Source organism: Natator depressus, chromosome 8, assembly GCF_965152275.1.
Source record: "Natator depressus isolate rNatDep1 chromosome 8, rNatDep2.hap1, whole genome shotgun sequence".
Taxonomy (NCBI): domain Eukaryota; kingdom Metazoa; phylum Chordata; order Testudines; family Cheloniidae; genus Natator; species Natator depressus.
The window spans coordinates 387,453-412,819 of NC_134241.1; the positions used below are offsets into that span (position 1 = coordinate 387,453).

At 47.1% G+C, this 25,367-nt stretch overlaps 1 protein-coding gene across 1 annotated transcript; it reads left to right on the forward strand.

The window, feature by feature from the left end:
* Positions 1-310: 310 nt before the first annotated feature.
* On the forward strand, positions 311-17,886 carry LOC141992698 (GDNF family receptor alpha-4-like). Its single transcript, XM_074962031.1, has 8 exons — positions 311-522; positions 6,005-6,277; positions 7,156-7,248; positions 9,023-9,368; positions 9,450-9,559; positions 11,215-11,349; positions 12,504-12,634; positions 12,965-17,886. The coding sequence occupies exons 1-8, from the start codon at positions 480-482 to the stop codon at positions 13,100-13,102; spliced, it is 1,269 nt and encodes a 422-aa protein (XP_074818132.1). The 5' UTR covers positions 311-479; the 3' UTR covers positions 13,103-17,886.
* Positions 17,887-25,367: the final 7,481 nt, after the last annotated feature.

Here is a 25,367-nt window from a genome sequence, read left to right on the forward strand (position 1 = left end):
TCCTCCTGCAAGCTGCTCTGGGCACAGGTGTTGGACCTGTTCCCTGCGGCCCGTTACCTTGCTGAGGGCAGGGTGTCTCTCTCAGTCCCCTCGCCCATCCAGCTGGCCGGATCTGACACATGCAGATACACAGACCCGGCGAGAAAATCGCACGCGCAGACACAGCGCCACGGACAAGGCTGCACACGTGCGGCCATCCACAGCAGCTGCGAGACACCTGGGCCCAGCTCCAGAGGCTGGGGGGGGCTGGCCGGCCAGCCCGTGGCGAGGGGGCAGAGCCCGCCGAGGCTCGGGGGAGGAGGCTGCAGTCAGCTGGGGGAGCAGGACGCACAGACCCGGCGGAGCGCAGCGGGAGGCTGCCCAGTCCGCGCTCAGCACTCGGACAGCGCAGAGCCGGGAGGCGCCTGCCCCGCCGAGCCGAGCCCCGAGAGGAGCATGTGAGCGCCCGGAGGGACCTTCCGCGCCTGCCCGGCTCCAGCATGGGGCTCCCTCTGCTGCTGGGGCTGCTCCTCTGCCGAGCCGGTAACTGCAGGGGTCTCCCGGGGTGCGGGGTGTGTGCCCGCGGGCGCTGACACGCGGTCCGAGAATTTACCGACTCCCGGCGCCGGGCCGGCGCCGAGCTGCGGGGCGTCGCTAGCGGCTAGCGGGGCTCGGAGTGTGGCGGGGCCGAGCGGCTCCGGCCGCGAGTTGCCTCCCCCCCGCCTCGCTCCTCTGCGCCCGCAGGTGCCCCGCCCGGGGCTCCGGGACTGCACTGGATCCCCCGGGCGGGCTCCTGGAGGGTCTCTCCCCCGCCCCGGCTCGGCCGCGGGCTGTGCTGGGCCCGGCTCCGCCTGCGTGGGGTCCGGCTCCCAGGGCCCCTGGCCGCCCCGCTGCGTGTGCCGCAGCCCAGGGGCTCGGCGCAGCCTCGGGCGGCGCAGCGGGGGGGTGCGGACGGCTGCGCGGGAGCGGAGCGCGCTTCGGGGGAGCCGGGGTCTGGCGCTGAGCCGCTTTGTTTTGTACGAATAAGCAAAGGGCGGAGGTCTCCCAGCTCTGCCCGAAGCCAGCATCAAGAGCGCTCCCGCGGGGGTGGCGACCTGTCTAGGGACAGTTTTTATACCGGGTTAACTATCCTGGTTTGAACCCGGTGTCGGTAAAGAGTCCCGGCTCTACGGCTACCTGTCCATGTGCGTTAACTCGCTGTAACTGTGTTCTCACGAGCGGTGCTTTGGGTTAAAAAATCACAGCCCGGCCAAAAGAGTTAATTCAGCCCAACACCCGAGAGTGGAGCAGGCTCTGTATCTGTTTGCGGAAGCGACGGCGAAGAGTTTCGGTTGGGATTTGCGGCTCCATCCTGATCACTTGCAGTTATGGCCAGGACCCAGTTTTCAGTGCCAAAGAGCAGAACGGGCTGGACTGGGTTATCAGGCGCTCTGAGCAGGTGTTTCGTGGCCGATTTACAGCAGAGAAACCCAGACATCCCTTTTTTGTAGCGAAGTTGTAGCACTGGTAACGACGCTGCAGCCAAGCCTTTATTAGAGGCCATCGTAGCTGAAGTTTGCTCATGGGATGCTTCACCGAAAGTGAACTTTGCATTAGCAAGGGGTTTATTCTGGCAGATCCGGAGGCTGATGGGTTTTTGTTTACCTTAGGGCCCACGGAGCGGCTAGCATCTCACAAGAAGGCACAGGTTCCTTTGCAGGCCACTCAAGGGGGTGCTAGGGCAATAAAGCCTCAGCAAAAAATTGGCATTTGCTCTTGGAGTTGAGCTGCATTTGGGGAGTACTTGAGTCAGCACCCAGATGTTGCTACCGTGCCCTTTCCTGGTCGGAGGCATCTATCTACATGTTTTGTCTTCTTCTACAGTGGAGGGTCAATCAGTGAGCTAAGGAGGTTCTAGGTTTTGCCCCCAGTTTAATGATGTTTTGTAACCATTTAAAGTTAATAGAATATCAGGGTTGGAAGGGACCTCAGGACGTCATCTAGTCCAACCCCCTGCTCAAAGCAGGACCAATCCCCAATTTTTGCCCCAGATCCCTAAATGGCCCCCTCAAGGATTGAAGTCACAACCCTGTGGTTGTCCAGGCCAACGGACAAACCACTGAGCTATCCCCCTCACCCTCACAGGGAAGACTCAATTGGAGGCAAAGCAGCTGATAAATTCCCCCAAAGCAGCAGGTGCCCAAAAGCTGCAAACAGCCCCAAAGTGGCTTGCCAGGCTCAGAGGAGGCTCATTCTTTGAAGCCAAGACAAACTCATTGGATTTCCTTGGGTCCACTAATTACCCTCAGAACCAATTTTACAGAAGTTTGTGTTCCTGGAACCAAAATATTAACCACAAATATGGGAATTACTCAAAGTAAAAAGACTCCTCATGGGTCTGAAAGTTGGCCCCGGGGAGCCAGGGCTGGGGGAAAGAGACAGTTCCTAGTCCCACTACTATCGCCAAGACAAGAGGAAGAGGCAGATCTGAGAGGAGACAACAGAAGGTGGAAGTGGCTGCAGCTTCTTTTCAGGAGTCACTGGGACCTGCAACATCACCACTAGTGCCACATGCTCTCACACAATCTATTTTACTGGTAGCCAAACCAATAGCTAGCGTGTGTTCTGCTCCCAGGTTTCTTGCACTGCAGGGCCTGTGAGGGTCCCCAGGATTGAGTGAGCATCTGGATTCTGTAACTAAATGACAATCATAATCCAAGAGCCTCATCTAGTGATGGCAGCTGTGAACAGAGGCTGTCTATGGCTGCTCTCTCTCCTACTGTTGCAAAGTCAGGGGAGCTTAGATTATAAAAAATTTCTCTACTGACAGGCTTGCTAATATCTCCATACAATCATCACAGATCCAGTACAACTCACTTGGGAATTTGCATTGCTCATATGGTTGAAAATATAGGAGTTACAAAACCCATTTCACTCTACAGCTCTCAAACAGTCCCAGAGTCCTGTCTGTGGCAGTAGATTTGGGGATGATTTTGGAGCTTTCAATCCAGTAAAGCTGAAATTGCTAAAAATCACACTGACTGCTTAAAAGATAAACTGAGACAAGGTGGGTGAGGTAATATCTTTTATTGGACCAACTTCTGCTGGTGAGAGCTCAGTAAGCTCGAAAGCGTGTCTCTCTGACCAACAGAATCATAGAATCATAGAATATCAGGGTTGGAAGGGACCTCAAGAGGTCATCTAGTCCAACCCCCTGCTCAAAGCAGGACCAATCCCCAATTAAATCATCCCAGCCAGGGCTTTGTCAAGCCTGACCTTAAAAACTTCTAAGGAAGGAGATTCCACCACCTCCCTAGGTAACGCATTCCAGTGTTTCACCACCCTCCTAGTGAAAAAGTTTTTCCTAATATCCAACCTAAACCTCCCCCACTGCAACTTGAGACCATTACTCCTTGTCCTGTCCTCTTCTACCACTGAGAATAGTCTAGAACCATCCTCTTTGGAACCACCTCTCAGGTAGGTGAAAGCAGCTATCAAATCCCCCCTCATTCTTCTCTTCTGCAGACTAAACAATCCCAGTTCCCTCAGCCTCTCCTCATAAGTCATGTGTTCCAGACCCCTAATCATTTTTGTTGCCCTTCGCTGGACTCTCTCCAATTTATCCACATCCTTCTTGTAGTGTGGGGCCCAAAATTGGACACAGTACTCCAGATGAGGCCTCACCAATGTCGAATAGAGGGGAACGATCACGTCCCTCGATCTGCTGGCTATGCCCCTACTTATACATCCCAAAATGCCATTGGCCTTCTTGGCAACAAGGGCACACTGGTGACTCATATCCAGCTTCTCGTCCACTGTCACCCCTAGGTCCTTTTCCGCAGAACTGCTGCCTAGCCATTCGATCCCTAGTCTGTAGCAGTGCATTGGGTTCTTCCGTCCTAAGTGCAGGACCCTGCACTTATCCTTATTGAACCTCATCAGATTTCTTTTGGCCCAATCCTCCAATTTGTCTAGGTCCCTCTGTATCCTATCCCTGCCCTCCAGCGTATCTACCACTCCTCCTAGTTTAGTATCATCCGCAAATTTGCTGAGAGTGCAATCCACACCATCCTCCAGATCATTTATGAAGATATTGAACAAAACCGGCCCCAGGACCGACCCTTGGGGCACTCCACTTGATACCGGCTGCCAACTAGACATGGAGCCATTGATCACTACCCGTTGAGCCCGACAATCTAGCCAGCTTTCTATCCACCTTATAGTGCATTCATCCAGCCCATACTTCCTTAACTTGCTGACAAGAATACTGTGGGAGACCGTGTCAAAAGCTTTGCTAAAGTCAAGAAACAATACATCCACTGCTTTCCCTTCATCCACAGAACCAGTAATCTCATCATAGAAGGCGATTAGATTAGTCAGGCATGACCTTCCCTTGGTGAATCTGAAGTTGGTCAATAAAAGGTATTATTTACCTTGTCTCTCTAATATCCTGGGACAGACACAGCTACAACAACACTGAATTAAAGATGAACTGTCACATGGGGAAGACTTTTTGTTGGTGCTTACAATGCAATCCATTTGATTGCCATGTGTTGTTCGTGGATTTCTGTCCCTCTTTGGCTAATTCTCAACTGTGTTTGTGTTTACTAAAGAAAGGGTTTCCTGCTCCCAAACCATTGTTTTCTTCAGCATAATACCTAGAGATCCCAACCAAAATCAAAGCCCCATTATGCTAGGCATGGTAGTACACAGATATAGTGAGAGACAGTCACTGTACCAAAGAGCTTACAACATCACAGTGTCTCTACATCACTGCCAGGCTAACGGCAAAGCAGAATCAGCTGTCACAATAGCCAAGAAACTACTAAAAAGGCATAGCAGAATGATAGAGACTCATGGGCAGCATGACTTGAAAAATTAGAAGGCATGGGCAGCAGTCCAGCATGGTGTCACATGTCATGCAACCAGACTCTACTGCCTACAGCAAATAAACTTTTGAAGCCAGCAACAGTGGAAAAGGTGACAGAACAAATTAAACAATGGTGACAGCAAATAGTATGAGAGGTACCAAAGATCTTCCTGAACTCCAGACAGTACAACCAGCAACTAATTACAAAGATAAGATGGAGGGCAAGGACAGGTATCCAAAGAGCAGCACCAAGGCTATACATGGTGAAAGTATAAGGACAACTCGACCGCCACAACCCTTGTATCCTAAGAACAACCAAGGAACAATTGCCCTCAAGAGATGGCCCACATAGATTCAGACACAGGAGCTACAATAGAAACTGACAATGACAATGTAATTAATTCCCATTAGTGACCCTGAGAAGGTGGCAAATACATGCCAGTTAATGAACCTGCACAAAAATCTCCAGAAGAAAAACACCAACAGATGAAAGGACTTCAAATAATATTCCTCTAAGTGGAAGAGCCCTAATGTTGCCAAGTTTCAAAGACTCCTACATTGTTAATTCAATAATTTCAATTAACATCCATTATAGGAAGAGAGAAGTGTCCTATATAAAAAATGTACATATACTGATATATCTCTAGTTAATATTAAGGGTACCATTTATTACCATAAGAATATGTAGCATTGTTCATAAGTGTCGTAGGTTCACTATAGTTGTTATTCTGTACTGCAAATGGCTTTTTAAATGCAGCTCTTATACCTAGTTCCAGCACCTGAGTTTTCCTTGGGGATCTTCTGTCCCATGTAGGTACTGAACAGCCCTGATCCTGATCAGGTTTGAAAGATTGCAAGCCACCCATAGGAGGGTTTTTTTATAAAGCTGGCAAATGGCTTTGTATATAATCTCTTGCTATCCCTTTGCACCAATGTGAGTTCCTTTTGATGTCCATCCTCTCATTTCTAAAGGGAGGGAGCTCTTGTTCCCCACCTGTCCTACACCAAAGGCAGAGGATTCCATCTCACCCAGATCAAATACACTTTCCAACGTCTGCCTTTGCAGAGATGTTCTTGCTGAGATAGGACAGAAAGCCTGCAGTGATGGTACTGAAACAATTATTGTGTGGCTTTCTCCCTGAATGAAGCCCTATCACTCTGTCCCTACTTCAACAGGAGGCCTCCTTGCTCTTCCAAGGGACTGCATAGCAGCTGAGAAGATTTGCCTGATGGACTCTGCGTGCAATGCCACCTACCAGGCCCTGGAAAACTGCTCCCTTGATAAGACGCGTTTCCTCCCTCTGAGTCCTGATGCCAGAGCAAGGTGCCGGGATGCAAAGCTAGACCTCAGAAGCAGCCCTTTACTGCGCTGCAAGTGTCACCGGCGCATGAGGAGACAGAAGCACTGCCTACGCATCTACTGGACGGTTCACTCCAGCTTCACACACGGTGAGATGGAATCATTGTTTATACATTATCTCGTAATTACACAAACCTGTGTACTATTAACACACACCCCAACAAGGGCAGGAGAGGGGTTCAATGGAGAATTCTGCCACAGCTCACTCTCCAGCCCTGGAGGTGGTTGCTGGAGAAACATCACACGGGCTTCCACCTCCTGGGGAAGAGGAGTCACTGGTCCTTTACAATAAATGTTTAAGAAACTAATATAATAAACAAAGCTTGGACACAGATTTCATTTTTGGTTTAAAACTTATGACATGAGGTGGTGAGTTTATGTTCATGAAACAATTCTGGGGCTTGACCCTCAGGCTAACCAACAGGACTACAGAGGGTCAGAGAGAGGGGTAGGGTGAGAAGGGAGGTTACGCTGCAACCTAAAGAAACACAGAAAGTTGGTTTTGTCCAGCAGTGAGCAAGGGATTAATTAAAATGAGAAAAACAGTGTTATCCTGAAAGCTGCTGTCTCACTGCTTTACTGCAAAAAGCTTCTGCCTAAAACTCCCCCCCCCCCCCCGCTGTAATTTTAAAGGGTCAGTGCACATATCCTCATGAATGCTGAGACTGAAAAGGAACAAACGAAAACTAGATCTAATCCTGGACACAGAGAAGCCAATGAATGACTCCCATGTCAAAGCTGCTTAGTAACACACCAGTATCTCTGATAGGTCGGGGCCATGGTTTGCTCTTGCTGGCTCTGCCTGGTTCTTGAGTAAAGCAGTGTGTTTCTGGATGAACTCCAGTCCTGTGGGTACAACCAGATATGTTTTTTGTGTGCATGAAAGTCTCTCTAAAAGAAGAAGCTGGTTCCAGTGTGTCCCCCCTCCCCCCCCCCCATCCTTGAATGTGTGTCTCACCTTGCCTAGGTTATTTCAATTTGGAGACTTCTCCTTATGAGGATCCAGCAAATGAAGAACCCTGGAAGATTGACTACAACAAGCTGGCAGCTTTGGTTTCAGGTAGGGATCATGACAGGTACACATTTCCCCCTTTTTCTTCCTTTCTCAGGGGCCACCTACTGGGCTGAGGATTATTAAGAGGGAAAATATTTTGAGGCAGCACCCCTGTTAAAACTGGTCAGGGGAATATTGGCTCCGGAGGACCTGAGATAGACAGGTGAAGCTTTTGGAGTCAGCATGTCAGAGAGTGGGGTGGATCCGTAGATCCCACTGCCTGTAAGTGAAGCTATCCAAAAGGTAACCAGTTAGGAGAGATTAAAGGGACAGAGTCAGAAGAATGGAATGCATCAAGGAAAGCCCAACAAGGAAACAAGTCTAACAATTTGCATTTTATAAATAATCCAGATTTTTTAAAACTATTAAGATACAATAAATATTGGCATTTTCTCCATTATTTTTATTTTCCTTTAGCTTGTTTAGAAAAATCAAAGGTTTAGTTAACAGACAGGTGAGATTCCCTCTCCGTTGGACAAAATCCACTTATTCCAAAAAGCATTACCAGACAGAAAAAATCTTCCATATGCTCTGATATTTGGTGTACCGCAATTTCTCTATATACATTACTAAAAAAGCACCTACCTCTGATTTAGTCCTTCTTATAGCCTGCCCATATCATGGAGGATAGATCCATCAATGGCTATTAGCCAGGATGGGCAGGGATGGTATCCCTAGCCTCTGTTAGCCAGAAGCTGGGAGTGGGTGACAGGGGTTGGATCACTTCATGATTACCTGCTCTGTTCATTCCCTCTGAAGCACCTGGCATTGGCCACTGTCAGAAGACAGGATACTGGGCTAGATGGACCTTTGTTCTGACCCAGTATGGCTGTTCTTATGTCTAGTGTTCCCTGAGTTGCCTTCTAGTTTGTAAACTTAACTAAGAACAATTAGGAATATTTATGACCAGAGAGATAATTTTACAATGTATGGTTTCAGAGTAGCAGCCTTGTACTCCTTTTCTTTTTACAATGTATGTTACTTATGGTGGTTCACAATTTTTTCCAGTGAACGGCTAGAATGTCAGTGGCATAAACCAGCATATGTGCCATTCAGTTTACTGCTCTTTACACCATACATATCTTTCATTGCTGTCCTCAAAAGGAGTGTGTGTCAGGATATGGGTTTATTTCATTGAGCAATTCTTTTTATTTGTTCAAATAACGGAATCGAATCAATCTCACCAAAGATATATCTATAACTTTTTTGTCATTGTTGCCAACAAAGTCCTGAACTCTTTTCATAGACCTTTATGTTCAGCTGGAGTTCACCACCACTTTACATGACCTTAGATATAATCTTTTTCCCTTATCACTGTCCTCTTCACTAGCAGGACAAATGTTTGAAAACTGTTTACCTGGGCCCAGAACAAGGTTTAAATGTTGTTTTCAGACACTGTTCCCCAGCAGTCATAGAGGAAGGAGAGTAACTCCTCCTGCTCCATAAGGCAACGAGTGAGCCATAACAGACATAGGTGTGAGCCAGTGAAGCACAAACACCCCCCCACCCCCACCAAACCACATTCCAAAGAGCAAGGCTAGTTCAGGTGTCCGCACGCCTTGGGACTAGGCCTGAATCACACTAGCACTGAGCAGAGTCAGCTTGCCTGATGCCCCTCCCATTTTCCTGTGAATCTCTGCTGAGTGATCACTAAATTGCAGTGTAACAGAGGATGGTAGCCTGCCCTCTCCCAGGGGCTGCAGGAGCCTGCAGCTCCTCCTGCCCACACCTGAAATCTCCTCTGGGATTTACTGTTCCTGGGTTTCTGTTGGCTTTTCAGGTTCACATCTAGCAGGGGACAGTGCAAATCCCTGCCTGAAAGCAACTCACTTCTGCAGTCTGAATAAGAAATGTGTCCATCTGCGCACATATTATGCATCCAGCTGCACCAAGGGGGCAGAGTCTGGAGGCACCTGTGACCAGCGAAAGTGCCACAAAAGGCTACGACAGTTCTTTGAGAAGGTCCCTGAGGATTTCACCAAGAGGCTCCTGTTCTGTCCATGTCAAGATGAGCTCTGTGGGGAGCGACGCCGGAAAACCATTGTCCCTGAGTGCTCCTTCCAGGACAGCATCAAACCCAACTGCCTCCTTCTTTTGGACTCCTGTATCAAAGACCATATCTGCAAGTACGTCTGTCAGCAAGGGGCATTAGCCCAGTGAAAAGGGCAGTCCTGACTCTCATGCTCTTCTTCTTCTTCTTCCTACAGATCCCGACTGGCTGATTTCCAACAGAACTGTCAGCCTGCAGGCATATCCCCAGATGGCTGTTCTCAGCACAACCATGCTGCGTGCCTGCAGGCTTACATGGGGATGATTGGTAAGTGGTGACCAAAGGGGAACATAAGAAGGCTTGATGAGGAGCATGCTCTCAGGCATACATGGGGATAGAGGGAGTGACAAGAGGGTGTGCCTGAAGGTCTATGGAGCTGAGGACTGGCAAGGTCCAGGCCCTGATCTTATCAGAGCTTAAGGTCATGGTATTGAAGACACTTGAGGCTGGCCTATGTTGGTGTTTTCCCTGCCCCAGTGTAGACAGAGCCTAAAGAGGAACTCATTTCGCATCCATAATATCTAAGACACCTACAAGGCCAGAGACTATATATTCTCCAATTCTCCCGCCATTGATGAGATAGCAGCATCACCCCCATGTCTCTTATACCAAATCTATTTTGCTTCTTACAAAGGTGCTAGACTAGTCTACACTGGCAACGCTAAAGTGCTTGGTCATGGCTCAGCGAGGGGCATAGCTCCTAGCTCTGGGGCACTGTTTACCCTGACGCTTTACAGCGCTGCAACTTGCTGTGCTCAGGGGGGTGTTTTTTCGCCCCCCTGAGCGAGAAAGTTGCAGTGCTGTTAATTGTCAGTGTAGACAAGCCTGCTTATTCTGCAGGGCCTGAGCAGCAGAGCCCTGCCCAGCTGTGTGATATAGCCACTCCTGATATTCCAGCCACTGGATGTTTTACAGCCACTTTATCCTTTTACTATCCAAATGAACATCCATTCTCAGGGTCCTTGGTTGCTGACACCTTAAACCCTGTATTCCCTCATGGTTTGGCTGCCTGAGCCTTATGGGACATTGTTGGTGACATATCCAGCAAAAGCCTTCATAGAGGCCACAGGGGCACTGGGATTTAAGATGTCCCTGGTCACACCTGGTTGTGGCCAAACTGCCAAAGCATCCCAAGGTTCGCTCCCTGTGACAGCTGTAATAGACATGAATCTGCTAACAGTGAAGCTGTATAGGCCAGGAATGAGTGGGCACTTTAACTGCATTTCCAGACTATCCCTGGTTTTTTGTAAAGTCTTCATTGTGTTAACATGGTCACTGAACTGTGTCGCATAGCCAGGCTGCAGCTGCACAATGTTTATCTGGGAACAGGCCATAGGCCGTCAGTTTGTTGGCAGGGGTAACTGGAAGTTATGGTAGAAGAGCGTATCACTGCCGCATGCCAGTGCTCCTGTTTCTGGAGAGGGGTAGGAGTGTCTCCACGCTCCGCTACACATCTTCTAATTTACGGCTTTCTTCCCATAGGCAGTAATCAGTGTGCTTCATTGTTAGGACCACTTGGGTGGGGTGCAGCAGGCTCCCTGGCCCCTCCTGCACCTGACTCCTCAAGTACCCCAGACAGCATGCACCTCAGTGCAGAGGGCTCCCTGCCCCCAGCTCCTCCCTGGGCAGCTGTGCCTTCGCGCATTTAGGTTTAATGATAATTCATGATACATTGAAAGTAATACATACAAACATCATTTAGCTAAAGTACTTAGAATCTGCCCAGAGAATGGGCCTCCCTAGCCTGCAGCGTGTCCAGGGGACTCTAGAGGCACAAAGCATGAGTGTGAAGGCCATGGTGTGATGCCCTGGTTAGAGGCAGTGGCTGGTACTCACTGTCTCAGAGGGTTACTGCATGCAGCCCACCTAAAGGTTTTCATACAAACAAATCTTGATTCTCATTTCTTGGGGACTGGGAACAGGTACAGCCATGACACCAAACTATGTTGGTAACTCCAGCACAGAGGTTTCGCTGTGGTGTACCTGTGAGAACAGTGGCAACCAGCAGGAGGAGTGTGAACAGATACGCAGCATGTTCATTAGCAACAAATGCCTCAGTAAGTGCTATATGACAAGCAACTTAGGACACAGATTCATCATAATTAAGTTCAAACTTCTTACTGCTTTCCAGGTCCTACATCACACAGCCCCTGCCTACAGCTCCAACCTGCTCTCCTCTGGCATTTCCCTACCCTCTCTACTCCACCACTAGCGTCAGCCTAGATACTCCCTTTCTCTGCTCTTACAGGCATCTCTGAACTTTCTTCCACATTACACCTTATCCCCAGATCTGTTCACAAAGTCACTTCTCTGGCCACATTCAACCCCTCCCAGAGACTCACTTCTGCAGTCTCACCTATAATAAGTGAGGGGGTAGGAGAAGTTAAGAGAGAAAACCAGCATCACACTAAATCCATAGCTTACTGAATAATCACATGATCTCACCACCATCATCTTGTCCTTCCTCACCTCCCCTTACCTCTGACCCTCATTCGCTGGACAGAACCTGGGATTTCAGGTGTCTCTGTGAGACACTTAGTACAGTCCTGGTGCTCAAAAAATGAATAGCAATTTGACCCACCACAGCCTGGCACAGACCATATCAATGGGCCAGAAGCTCAGCAATAGCTCTCAAATCCTGCTGGCTGAGATTGGGTAAAATCCAGCTGTGAGTGGTAGCTGTGTCCAGAGCCCCTATTCCCCTTAACCATCTCTGACATCCCAGCAATGGGCTTTATTAAGATTTAAATATTTTATGACCGTAAAAGCTTCCAAAGGGCATCAAATAAAGAAACAAGCATCACTATATAATTGTTTAATATTAATGTATTTTCTGTGTATATAGTACTATATAGCGAAATCTCATACGAATAGAACAGCTCCAGCCCACTCACACTGCCCACCTCAGACACACCCCCTTAGGATGACAGAAAGTAGAGGTGGAAAAACCCCATTCAGACCAATCCACTGCACCCCAGATACCATGCGAGATTGGTCCCTACAGTCTGCTCTGTGATGCTTTATCCACCACATATCCATTCCCCACAGTAATATGACACTGCATACAATATTTACACTCACCAAAGCAAAATCACCCTTACAAACTCCAACATGTGAGCTTCCCAGCGTAGCCCGTCGGGGAGAGCTAAATTCCAAGGTGAGCAAATCCGGAAAGCACCTCCTTAGACATTTGTTTGACTTCTACCTGCAGAAAACACAATTCAGTCTCAGATGCATCTGAGCCAGGCAACTCTGGAGGGGCAGGAAGGATTGTTTCACATGCCTTCCCTGAGCTTCCAGGGGGACAGCACCAACACTTCTCTTGCTTCAGAAATGTGCCAGGTATGAATTACTTTTCTACCTTCACAAAGCAGCCAGTAAAGTAGCATAGAGAAAGTAACTAGCATCAGAGAAACAAGCAGCTCTGGACACCTGAAAGAGGGAACTGTGCATGTATCAGAGCCTCAGAAAAGTACCCCGCTCCCCATCACCATTCTAGTTGCTCCATCCCAGAGGTTAGCAGAGGGGCCAGTGTGTAGGGGCAAGAGCCATATTACTTGGCATGGGAGGTTCCCAAATCCTCAGTGCTAATCTCAGAATGGGAGATCCTGCAGCCAGGGGCCTGAGTGAACTCGATCCAATTTGAATTAATTTCTCCCTTTCCCTTCCCAGGTCACCAAGACAAAGACATGGCCAGACATCTCTGAATACAACAGCATGCCCATGGCCTCCTCTGTGTATTCTGGAGCTGGTGTTTCCTGGCCCCCAATGGCCCTGCTGCTACTCCTGCTCCTGCTCAGCCCACCTTAACTTGACACAACAGGCATTTGTCCCTTCCACATAATTCTCCTCACTGTGCACCCAGACATTGTCCTACTAACTCCCCCTTGGGGAACTGAAGACCTCCAGAGAAGAGGAACTGAACAGTCTCACCCCAGAACAGGAAGGCCTTCTCCTATTTCACTCAGCTCCTTCTGCAGCTAGAACTGCAGGGGCTGGTTGTCCAACACTATCTCCTTCCCCCACTCCTAGCACTGCAAGAGGAAGAGTAGCCAGTTGGGAGACTTTAGGGCACTATTTTGTTTGTTTGTTCTAAAAACAAAGCTAGTCAGAAATCTGTCCAAACAGCGTTTGCCTTTTGAATGAAGGAGAAGGAGGGGCTCCCGCAGGTACCTACAGCACTCCTCCAGCTGGCCAATTGGTGCTTTTCCTCTAGAGCAGAAAGCAGCAGACTGGTGCCCCAGGGGGCAGAGACCTAACTCTATGATATTCTGAGAGCAGAGCAAGGCAAACTGACCCATACATTCCTCTGTAAATACCAGCTCTGGGTTCTGTTCAGGACCCTTTTGATCATTTTTCAAATCCATTATTTTAAGCCTATAAAAGAAAACCACCCCAGAGCCAAAGCAAGGAAGCTGGGCTCTGGCCTCTGTTTTTGTTTCTTGTCCCTCTCAGCCATCCATATCTTCCACTCCTAGTGCTAGCAAGAGATGTACCCTTGGATTTCAGCTCCATTTCTTCACTCAGTCCCATTAAACCTTGTTCAGCATTCCATGACACTGCCTGGCTAGGCCATGCTTTTCTAGGACTTCTAAGATAAAGCATGCAGGCTTATTCAGCTGTACCCACCACAGCTCCCTAGGGATATACTGTGCTGATTTGCAGTGCAAAGACCTCAGGCAGCTGCACTGACCTCGTGTCCCTTCACATACCCCTTTGCCCCCTCCACAGTCTCCCTCTTCTCTCCCAGGTTCCATTTTATGACCTATTTATTCTGGGTGTAAACACGTGTGTTGTGTAACTGCTATTCTGCTGTGCTGCAGTGGCCTGTAAAAATGTGGTGTTCAAGTGAATATTGATTTCTGAGTGCAGGTTACTAGTCCACAATCAATTGTATGAAAGAGCTGCCTTATCAGGGAAGCTTATGTTTTCAGGAGAGCTGGCAGCCCAACTCGGAGCAACTCCTCTGCACACAGGTGGTGTGTGGCTTTGGAAGATACAATGAATGTTGTATACAATACAATGAATGGGCAAATGTTATGCTCCTGGAATGGATGTGCAGCTGTCAGACCTCTCTACTGATCCCTGTGTTCCATTCCTTCCTGTCCCTCAGAAAGGGAATCTTGTGTTGTGTCACTTAGAATCATAGAAGAGTAGAGTTGGAAGAGACCTCAGGAGGTCATCTAGTCCAATCCTCTGCTCAAAGCAGGACCAACACCAACTAAATCGTCCCAGCCAGGGCTTTCTCAAGCCAGGCCTTAAAAACCTCTAAGGATGGAGATGCCACCACCTTCCTAGGTAACCCATTCCAATGCTTCACCACCTTCCTAGTGAAATAGTTTTTCCTAGTATCTAACCTAGACCTCCCCCACTGCAATTTGAGACCATTGCTTCTTGTTATGTCTTCTGTCACCATTGAGAACAGCCTAGCTCCATCCTCCTTGGAACCCCCCTTCCAATAGTTGAAGGCTGCTATCAAATCCCCCCTCACTCTTCTCTTCTGCAGACTAAATAACCCCAGTTCCCTCAGCCTCTCCTTGTAAGTCATGTGCCCCAGACCCCTAATAATTTTTGTTGCCCTCCCCTGGACTCTCTCCAATTTGTCCCATCCCTTGTGTCCCTTCCGGGGACCAAAACTGGACACAATACTCCAGGTGTGGCCTCACCAGTGCCAAATAGAGGGGAATAATCATTTCCCTCAATCTGCTGGCAATGCTCCTACTAATACAGCCCAATACGCTGTTGGCCTTCTTGGCAACAAGGGCATACTGCTGACTCATATCCAGCTTCTCGTCCACTGTAATCCCCAGGTCCTTTTCTGCAGAACTGCTGTTTAGCCAGTCGGTCTCCAGCCTGTAGCGGTGCATGGGATTCCAGATGCCTGAGTACCATAGCATCCCTCATCTCTGGATGCACAAATTACATCTCTCCACTGCACCTCTGAAATGTCCTTCATTTCATATTTCCACTTTGAATCCCAGTCTTCTCTGTGCCCACTCACTGAGGCATTAATTTCTTCCTGCTGCAGCAAGAAGCAGGGACAACACATTGCCCAGCAGAGGGGCTGCACTTAATTTCCATACATTGGAGAAGGTCACAGCCACTGCCATCATTAACAGAGAGGGCTCATCTACAGATGACAAGATGTCCCACTATGCACTGGCGCCTGGCTGCTTGGATCAAGAGGGAGCATGGACCCCCCAGTGTGCTTCCTACAACTCCATAATCAAGCTGAGGAAGGCAATGTTATAGGATTCCCTGGGCTCCATTTGGCCATGCACTGGTCGGACACTGACATGCAGGGGCTGGCAGTTCCCTGGAAACTTCCTTATTACAGTATAGCAGAAGTTGCCTTCTCCAAAGATTGGTGGTGAGAGGAGAAGTGGTTGCTGTCCCAGTGTCCCACAGCATGCATAAAACACATGCAAGGAGTTCAGAAGAATGTTGGGCTAGCAAGCCCCTATGCAATGTTCCCTGAGTACTCTGTATCCTCTTTTCTAGCCCCTACATAGAATCATAGAATATCAGGGTTGGAAGGGACCTCAGGAGGTCATCTAGTCCAACCCCCTGCTCAAAGCAGGACCAACCCCCAACTAAATCATCCCAGCCAGGGTTTTGTCAAACCTGATCTTAAAAACCTCAAAGGAAGGAGATTCCACCACCTCCCTAGGTAACCCATTCCAGTGCTTCACCACCCTCCTAGTGAAAAAGTTTTTCCTAATATCCAACCTAAACCTCCCCCACTGCAACTTGAGACCATTACTCCTCGTTCTGTCATCACTACCACTGAGAACAGTCTAGATCCATCCTCTTTGGAACCCCCTTTCAGGTAGTTGAAAGCAGCTATCAAATCCCCCCTCATTCTTCTCTTCTGCAGACTAAACAATCCCAGTTCCCTCAGCCTCTCCTCATAAGTCATGTGTTCCAGTCCCCTAATCATTTTTGTTGCCCTCCACGGGACGCTTTCCAATTTTTCCACATCCTTCTTGTAGTGTGGGGCCCAAAACTGGACACAGTACTCCAGATGAGGCCTCACCAATGTCGAATAGAGGGGAACGATCACGTCCCTCGATCTGCTGGCAATGCCCCAATTTATACAGCCCAAAATGCCGTTAACCTTCTTGGCAACAAGGGCACACTGTTGACTCATATCCAGCTTCTCGTCCACTGTAACCCCTAGGTCCTTTCCTGCAGAACTGCTGCCTAGCCATTCGGTGCCTAGTCTGTAGCAGTGCATGGGATTCTTCCATCCTAAGTGCAGGACTCTGCACTTGTCCTTGTTGAACCTCATCAGATTTCTTTTGGCCCAATCCTCTAATTTGTCTAGGTCCCTCTGTATCCTATCCCTACCCTCCAGCTTATCTACCATTCCTCCCAGTTTAGTGTCATCTGCAAACTTGCTGAGGGTGCAATCCACGCCATCCTCCAGATCATTAATGAAGATATTGAACGAAACCGGCCCGAGGACCGACCCTTGGGGCACTCCACTTGATACCGGCTGCCAACTAGACATGGAGTCATTGATCACTACCCGTTGAGCCCGATGATCTAGCCAGTTCTCTATCCACCTTATAGTCCATTCATCCAGCCCATAATTCTTTAACTTGCTGGCAAGAATACTGTGGGAGACCGTATCAAAACCTTTGCTAAAGTCAAGGAATAACACCTCCACTGCTTTCCCCTCATCCACAGAGCCAGTTATCTCGTCATAGATACATACATGATGTGCTCCCCATAGTAGCCATCCCCCTCTCTCCTCAGCATTATGGCCTGGACCCTCAAAGGTATTTAGGTACCTAAATCAATGGGAATTAGTTACCTAAATCCCTTTTTGGATCTACACCTATATGCTTTCCCCATTCTACTTCCCTGCTATCCCGGATGCACAGTGCTCTCACAAAGGCAGGTATTTTGTCTGATTTGGGGCAGCTTAGAGCCAACACTATAAACAGAGTTGTCATTTTGTTTGTTATATCCAGTGTGCCACTGGGACTCTAGCCTTCCACCCCCAATGGCTGGCTCACTGACAGACTGCAAACTCATGTCCTGAACGTCCAGGGCCAATGCTTGGCTCATACTGGGGCAGGTGCTTTAAAGTTAAATAAATCCCGCTTTAATTGAAAATGTAGAGAAATCCCAACTGGCATTTTTTGCTTCAGTCTTCTCTCTCCTTGTATTTACAGCCATACACACCCTTGCCTCTCACACCTATTCACCTGCATGTGTGCATACAACTCTACTTCTCTACACACCTGTACATTCACATCCACATGTACACAGAGCTATTTGCATAACTGCTCTTGCCCGCAATTCCATACTTGCCTCCAGTCCTAACCCTCTCCCCCCAAAATCACACATCTGTGTAGTTACACACAGGCATAAGAACAACTATACTGGGTCAGACCAAAGGTCCATCCAGCCCAGTATCCTGTCTACCAACAGTGGCCAATGCCAGGTGCCCTAGAGGGAGTGAACCTAACAAGTAATGATCAAGTGATCTCTCTCCTGCCATCCATCTCCACCCACTGACAAACAGAGGCTAGGGACACCATTCCTTACCCATCCTGGCTCATAGCCATTAACTGCATACAGTCCACACACACTGATGAAAACCATCAACGTTCTGATCTAGAATAATTTTAAATCTGTTTATTTAAAGGAAAACTCCAAAGTAAGAAGAAAAGGGATTTATTTATTATTTGTATTCCAGTAGCATCTGAGGACCCTAGTGTGCTAGGCATTGTACAGACATTTCTGACTAAGCAAACACCAGTTGAGCTCCACCAACATTAGCAACATTAAGAGATGCACTGTGGATGGACTACAAATAGCCCAGAATCTCCTATTAAGAACAGTTCATACTGACATGGCCTGCTGGTTGCCACTGGTGTTTTAAATACTGTATAAATCAGAACTTTTCTGAGCAGGATTAGAATACACAGTGCTTAAAACACTAGCAGCCCATCTGTCTTAGATTTTCTAACATTGCTAACAATAGTGGTGCTGAACTGCTCTGTTAGTACCCATAAGAAATTTTTGCAGAATTTCCATTATGCAGACAAATTTTGAATTAGAGATCTGAGGATGGGCTTCCTGTTGGAAAGGAGACACATGCAATGCAGCTCCCTTTGTGTTGAGAGGAAATCAGATTTATTTTCAGAGTTGTAGAGTAAATGTTTCTTACTTAATCCACTTTTCAGCGACTAATCCTGATTCAGCCACTGTTTAACCATTTAAGATAGATAAGAATGTCCCACAAACTTTTCAAGTGTCTTATTTTAGTAGAAGTTACAGTGACACAGTCATGAGGTTGCCTCCTGATTAGTTCTCTGATGTCACTGGCATAATTCCAGATTTACTCAGATGTAACTGATCAGAATCTGGCGCCATCTCTTGACTACATATGGACTTATCACAACTCTGTGACTACTTAAATGAAAAGGGCAGTGCAACAGAGATCACTAAAGATACCATAATGTGTCTTAAATATAATTGCAAGAATAACAAACAATTTAATAGAAACTCTCTATTCTGCCAGTCCTAGCACAGGACTTACATCAAATGCAGAGAAAGGAGGAAGCTTTCTAAGATGTTATAATGTAAAATCTATTAATTTTTTAAAATGTAAGATAAACCCAAAATATCTATAGTAAAGAACATTTTATCTTCCAACTCTGAAAGACTGTTGCTTTCCTTTGCATTCATTCCCTATGTCCTGCTCCACTCAAGTACCATGGGGATGATCATGGTAAAGGAACCTAAAGAACAGAACAGCATCAGACAGGAGCTCCTGCCAGGAAGTCTCAGGGCAAGAGCACTGACAGCCACCCCAGCATCAGTCATGGAGATGAAGCAGTGTCAGAGATTTCTAAAAGCTTTTTAAAAATTCCTTAATGTGGTTTAATTTAATATTTACTTATAAATACTGTTTATCTCTCTCTTCACAAACAGTACGCCTCACAATCACCCTGTGAGTTAGGTGAGTTGTTATTCCAATTTTAAAGGTGAGGAAACAGACAGAGACATAAGCCATACAGTGAGATGGTGCCAGAGATGGGCCTGCAATTTGGAAGCCCTAGACTATTAAACCTGTGCTCAATCCATTTGATCACACAGGAGTATCAACGCAAGCTATACGTGACTGCAATTTCTCTTTAAACAACAGCCAAGATCAGCATCATATGGATGTGAAAAAACAACTGAAGCTAAAGTTCAGTTCAGACAATAAATCCTGATTTTTATGTTCTCTCCCCACACTTGAAACATGCTGACAGTGTCAGAGAATTTGAGACAGGTGGGATAACATTGCAGCTTTAAGATTCAGGGACGAGATGAGGGGCCTCCCCTCACTAGCACAACCTAAAAACAACAATCAACTACAAAGCTGCTAGAAAGGAAGGGATCTTTCAGAGTAATCCCTGCAGAATCTATGTATTCTGAGAACACCCCTTTGAAGGTGACTGCTCTAGGAACAGAGGCCCAGCTTCTCAAAGATATTTAGGCTCCAAACTTCCAGTGAAATCTTTGGAAATTAGGAACCTAAATAAATTTAAGAATCTGGGCCAAAGTGGTAACTCCACAGCTGGACTCCCAAGGGACCAGTCAAAATTTCTGCAGAGGAACAAATAGGTGTTATCCTGCTCTTACTTCCCAGGCAGAAGCAGAGAGTGGTAAATATAATCAGTAGGTAATTACTTCTGCCTCTGGGACTCAGGGCTGGAACTTTTGTTCAATTGATAGACTCTGTTGAGTATGAGCTTAGTTTTGTCTCTAATGGAAACTCTTCTTATAGGTTATGAGTTCTTCTCCAGGAAGTGATTTGCTGTTTGGGTTTTTCGCAAACCCCAGGGTTAGCAGAGGTCACACTGTACAGTGCTTTGTCCCCAATGCCTGCATGAAAATAGCCCCACATCCTTTCCATTTGCAGCTGATCATTTCCATTACCCACAGACTAGGAGGAGATGATCAGTAATTGTTAAGTGCTTGAATCACACTAATAGCTTGCCGCTAATTCCCCCCTGTAATGTGAGTCTGAATTCCTGGTAAACAAACTGACTGCTTTTCACACACAGGGATGGATGCCAAGAGACTAATATTAGAGCTCTGGAGCTAAGGCTTTTAGAGCAATTCTGTCCACTCAAAGATGTTTAATGACATTAAATTGTGTACTAAATAATAACAGGACAAAGGCCCTCTTGGAATCAATGAGTTATTGTCTGATTCAGATGAAAAAGGGTCTCTATCCTACTTTAAAACAGTTACACTAAAATGGTGTACCTGATAAATGCTAACAATAACTAGGTCTTTACCTATGGATAGAAGAAATAGCACAAGAACAAGTCATCCATAAAGTCAGTGCAACAGATAATTCCTTGTGTGATTTTGGCTTTGTCTTTTTTCTAATTGGCTTAAAAAAAAACACTTTGTTTCTTGCAGGACATGCAACTCTTTGGTTCTTTCCTCCCCGTCAGGTCACAAATTTTATTAAAATAGGGTTTGGGTAGTTAAATCCATTGAGAGACAACACCCCCAGATCTGCTTGATGTTTCACCACATGCCTAGGATCACAGGACACTTGAAGAGACGTAGACTGGAGCCTCTAGAACAGTGGCTCTCAACCAGGGGTCCGGGGCCTACTAGGGAGCCTCGAGCAGGTTTCATGGGGACCTCCAAGCAGGGCCAGCATTAGACTCATTGGGGCCCAAGGCAGAAAGCCAAAGCCTCACTGCATGGGGCTGAAGCCTGGTTCCCTCAGCCTTGCCTCCCAGGGCTGAAGCTGAAGCCTGATCCATATAGCTTCGTGGGGGGCCCAGTAGCATGTGGCCCCAGGCAATTGCTCTGCTTGCTACCGCCTAACTCTGGCCCTGGCTTTTATGTGCAGAAAACCAGTTATTGTGGCACAGGTGGGCTGTGGAGTTTTTATAGCATGTTGCCAGGGGGGTGCTCAGAAAGAAGAAGGTTGAGAACCTCTGCTCTAGAAAGCATTTGGTAGCATGGATTATGACTAAGCATGGGAGGGAGGCAACAAGGTTCCAGTCACCTCCCTCTGGAGTAAAACAGAAACTTCAGATGCACAGAAAAGATGAGTCTTGGTTTGGAATTGCCTTGGAATGAACCTGAAAGCAGAGTGTAGCCAAGCAGATTTGCTGTGTGAAGTCTGTGCATAGATGAAGAACTGAGGGATGTCCTATTGATTAGCTGACTGAATTAAAGTTAATTAGTAATAATTTAGCCTTCAAGTGAATATTACATCAGCTACATCTCATCAATATAAACACACAAGTCCTGGAAAGCACTAGGCACACACTCCGAGCAGAGGGGACTATTTATCTAGGGGTTTTCTATACAGCTCCTCCCTAGAGAACCTATGCATTTCCCACCTTCTCTTTTGTTTGGTCTGTATGTATATCACCCTTCTTGGAGACAAAGCAAAGGGTAAGACTTAAGGTAAAAATAATATCAGTACAAGTGACACACTGGGTAATCTCTCTGCTGTGAGACCCATCTGGGATGCTATACTGTAAAATGAATGACATAAATCACATCTACTTCCAGAAGTAAACTAGAAAGCTTTCAGGGATGGTCCAGTTCTCCACTCCTTCCACAGCTAAGGAAAATGGAAGCAGATTTTCCGTAAGGCCACTTATCGGTCTTAACTGGGTCCTTCTCTATTGCTCACCCTTTATTATTGGGCAGGGTGGAACTGCAAGTGGAAGTACAAGGCATTGCAACATTTGCAAAGGGACAGAGGCCCAGATCCACAAAGGTATTTAGGCCCCTAAGTCCCAGTTTTAGGCACCACTGCAATCCACAAACCTCTGCTCAACTGCCACCTAACCCTGCTGGCGCCTTAACTCACTCCATCGGAGACCACAGCCACAGTTCCACTGTAAAAGCTCCTTAGGTGTGTAAGTTTCTGTCTCTGGGCATGCACACTGCTGCCTCAGTCTAGGTGTCTGGACACCTAATCTCCCACCTAGCCCCAGTGTGACCCATGAAGGGGAAGATAGGTACTCCTCTGCCTATCTCACCCATGGGGTCTTATCTGGTAGGTGTGCTCAGAACTGCCTCTGGGATCCCATTCAAATCTGACTGGAGGAGGACATGGTGCCATCACCCACCTTATAGCTTTTAGCCTAGGAGTGAGATCACTCACATGGGATGTGGGAGACCCAGGTTCACTTTCCCCCTCCACCTGATGGGGAGAAAGGATCTGAGCAGGGCTCTCTATCTTTCAGCAGTGCGCTCTACTGAGTTAGAGAATATTCTGATGTGGGGAGGGAGGGCCTCAATCTCTCCTGCTGAAGCTGTTCTACTGTATATAAATAAAGAGTCACTGGAGCAGGAAGACTGGATGCTGGGTCTCCCACTCCCACCTGGGTACCTTAATCACCAGGTTACACAGTCATTCATGCACGCTTGCTCTATCTATCTTAAGTAGATAACCAAAGTGGAATAGCTTCAACAGGAGAGATTGAGGGGGCCCATATCAGACTATCCATATCTCAGAGGTTAGCATACTCTCCTGAAAGGAGTGGAAGTTGCCTACTCAAATCTCTAAGCTGGTGGTGTGCCTTCAAGCCTGCACCCCAACCTCAAATCCTTAGGATCCATGATCTCTTCAGTCATTCTTTTCAGTACCTGTTTTCAAAATACTTGAATTATTGGGAACTCCCATTCCACTCTAGAGGGGTAGGGTAAGGGAGCTCTTCAAATGGCCACAGGAAGGGTAGCAACAGAGAGCGAGCTAATTTTAAAGTGTGGAGGGAACTGTGTTGTCAGGGGTGCAGACCATGTGTTGGAGGTTTGAGGTGACGGTATAAGGTGTCCAAGACAGATTTGATTGACCTTGCTGCAGTTCCTGGAAGGAGAGTACACTTGTCCATGGAGTTAATCCTATTAATTACTGGCATATATTTTAGACAGACCCTCTCATTGTGTCAGAAGTCTTCCCACTTCTATCCATTTCACTATTGCAGCCAATTTCTAAATCCAGTCATGACGGAGTAGCCATTAGGAAAGGGCTTTTACTTTACTGGGGCTGAGGAAGAATTGTAGAACTGGTGCCCCAAAACAAATGCTGCTGGTGCCAAAAATCTGCAATATTAGGGTCAGAGCCCATGACTGATCACTACCCAGGACATGACATATGCTGAAAGACACGGCCCTTTGTGCATCTGTCAGTGCACAAAGGGCAGAGTCATGTGCTTATTTATTCACATTACAACTCCCTCAAGAAGTATTTTAGTCGGGGGAACTAGAGAGAGGGTCATTTTATTTGCCACCCTCTTGGTATTATGGGACCCACCATCAGACTTTTCCCCCCAGCTCCAGGGTCTGAATTCAGCACCTAAATATCTCTCTCTTTTATTTGATGTTACTCTCATTAGATATCACTGATCCCAGCACCTGCCCAATGTAGGCCCACAGGGCCATTTTCAGGGCACAGAAATTAACTTTGGGGTATGAATTCCCTTAACCATCCATACAAAATGACTGTGAACTAAGTTTTTTTTGCAGTGACCCACACCAGCAGCCAGCAACCAACACAGAACATGGGATTTTTAACAGAATCATTTGATTAACTGAAGTCAATTCTGATAAGTGCTAGCAGCTCTCAGGCTGATTGTGTCAGGGGCCCCTGGGGCTCCATTATGTTGTCAGGGCAATAAAGCAGGAATTGCTTTGTTTCTTTGCAGAAATGTGAGATTAACAACTAATTTTTCCAGCCTAATGCTCTTTGGTTTTAGATCTGAGCATCTTTGGAAAGGGTTTATTCCCAGTCAGAGGCTATTTGCCTTCTGTGCAAAGGCTTTATTGGAGACAGTTGGACAGATCTCTCATCTGTCCCAAGCTTTTCTGTCTTTATTCTCAAACCAGCCCAGAGAAAACTCTACAGTTCAGTAACATATAAGAAATCTGGGTTACCTTTTATGCAGCATGGGCACTTCTGTCTCTTCTCACTCTCTACTTCCAACCCTAAGCCGTTCACACATTACACCCAGGGACATATTTTCAGTGCACAACAGAGAGCTGTCACTGAACACTTTGCACTTATAGTGCATCTTTCTGCCAAGAATCTCAAAGCACGTTACAATGACAGGTTTATATTCCCATTTTACAGAAGGACACTGACACATAGAAAGGTTGTAATGTGTCACACAGTGAATCAGTGGCAGAGTCAGGCATAGAACCCTGGTCACATATTCACAGCACAAGGTCTGCACTCCATCTGAAGGGCTGAAATGTTCCCACTAAAAGCTAGGAATTGGATTTCTCTTTCAACAACTCACAGATTGGCTCTTGCCAGCAAGACACTCCTGTCACCCATCAGCCTGCCAAATGAGGCCTGATGGGATGGCAGGGAAAGAAAAGAGAAGTCTGGGTAGAAATCTGTCAAGTAAATTAGTATTATTTACTTTTTTCAGATAAACCTGAACTAAACTAGTTGTTGTCATGCAAAAATCCAGCGAGCACTCAGGAGGTTATTTTCTGTGATGAACAGGCTTCCACCAAGACTGATTTAAAAGCCATGACTGGAACCTTTCTGCTTCTTCAGCTGCCTGCTTTAGAGACCCATTCCGTTTGTAGGTACTGAGAAAATAGGACTTAAATATTCCAGGTCCAGACCACAGTCTGGCCCACGCCAACTGCTGACATTCAGATTTAGGCACCCTCGGCATTTCTAGTCAGACTCCGCTGGCTGAAAACAGAGTCCGAGCTGCTTTCATTGTCTAAGGCCCATTCTGAAGTATATGACAAGGACGACACTGAAAATTCTGCCCTGTGTCACTCACTGAACTCATGTAAAACAGAAACCTCCCACCAGCAACATTCTGAATGTGAACTGTGCTGCCTAACGGAAAACCCATCTCCAAAATGAAGACCCTTAACATATCCCTCAGGTATTTGCGTTGTGTCCCAACTACAGGAACATAGGAACAGCCATCCTAGGTCAAACCTCTTCCTGTCTCCCATTTCTGGCAGTGGCCACTATCAGATGCTTCAGAGGAAGGTGAAAGAAACCCCCAGTTGACAATTACGAAGTAACCTGCCTACTAGGGAAGTTTCTAAC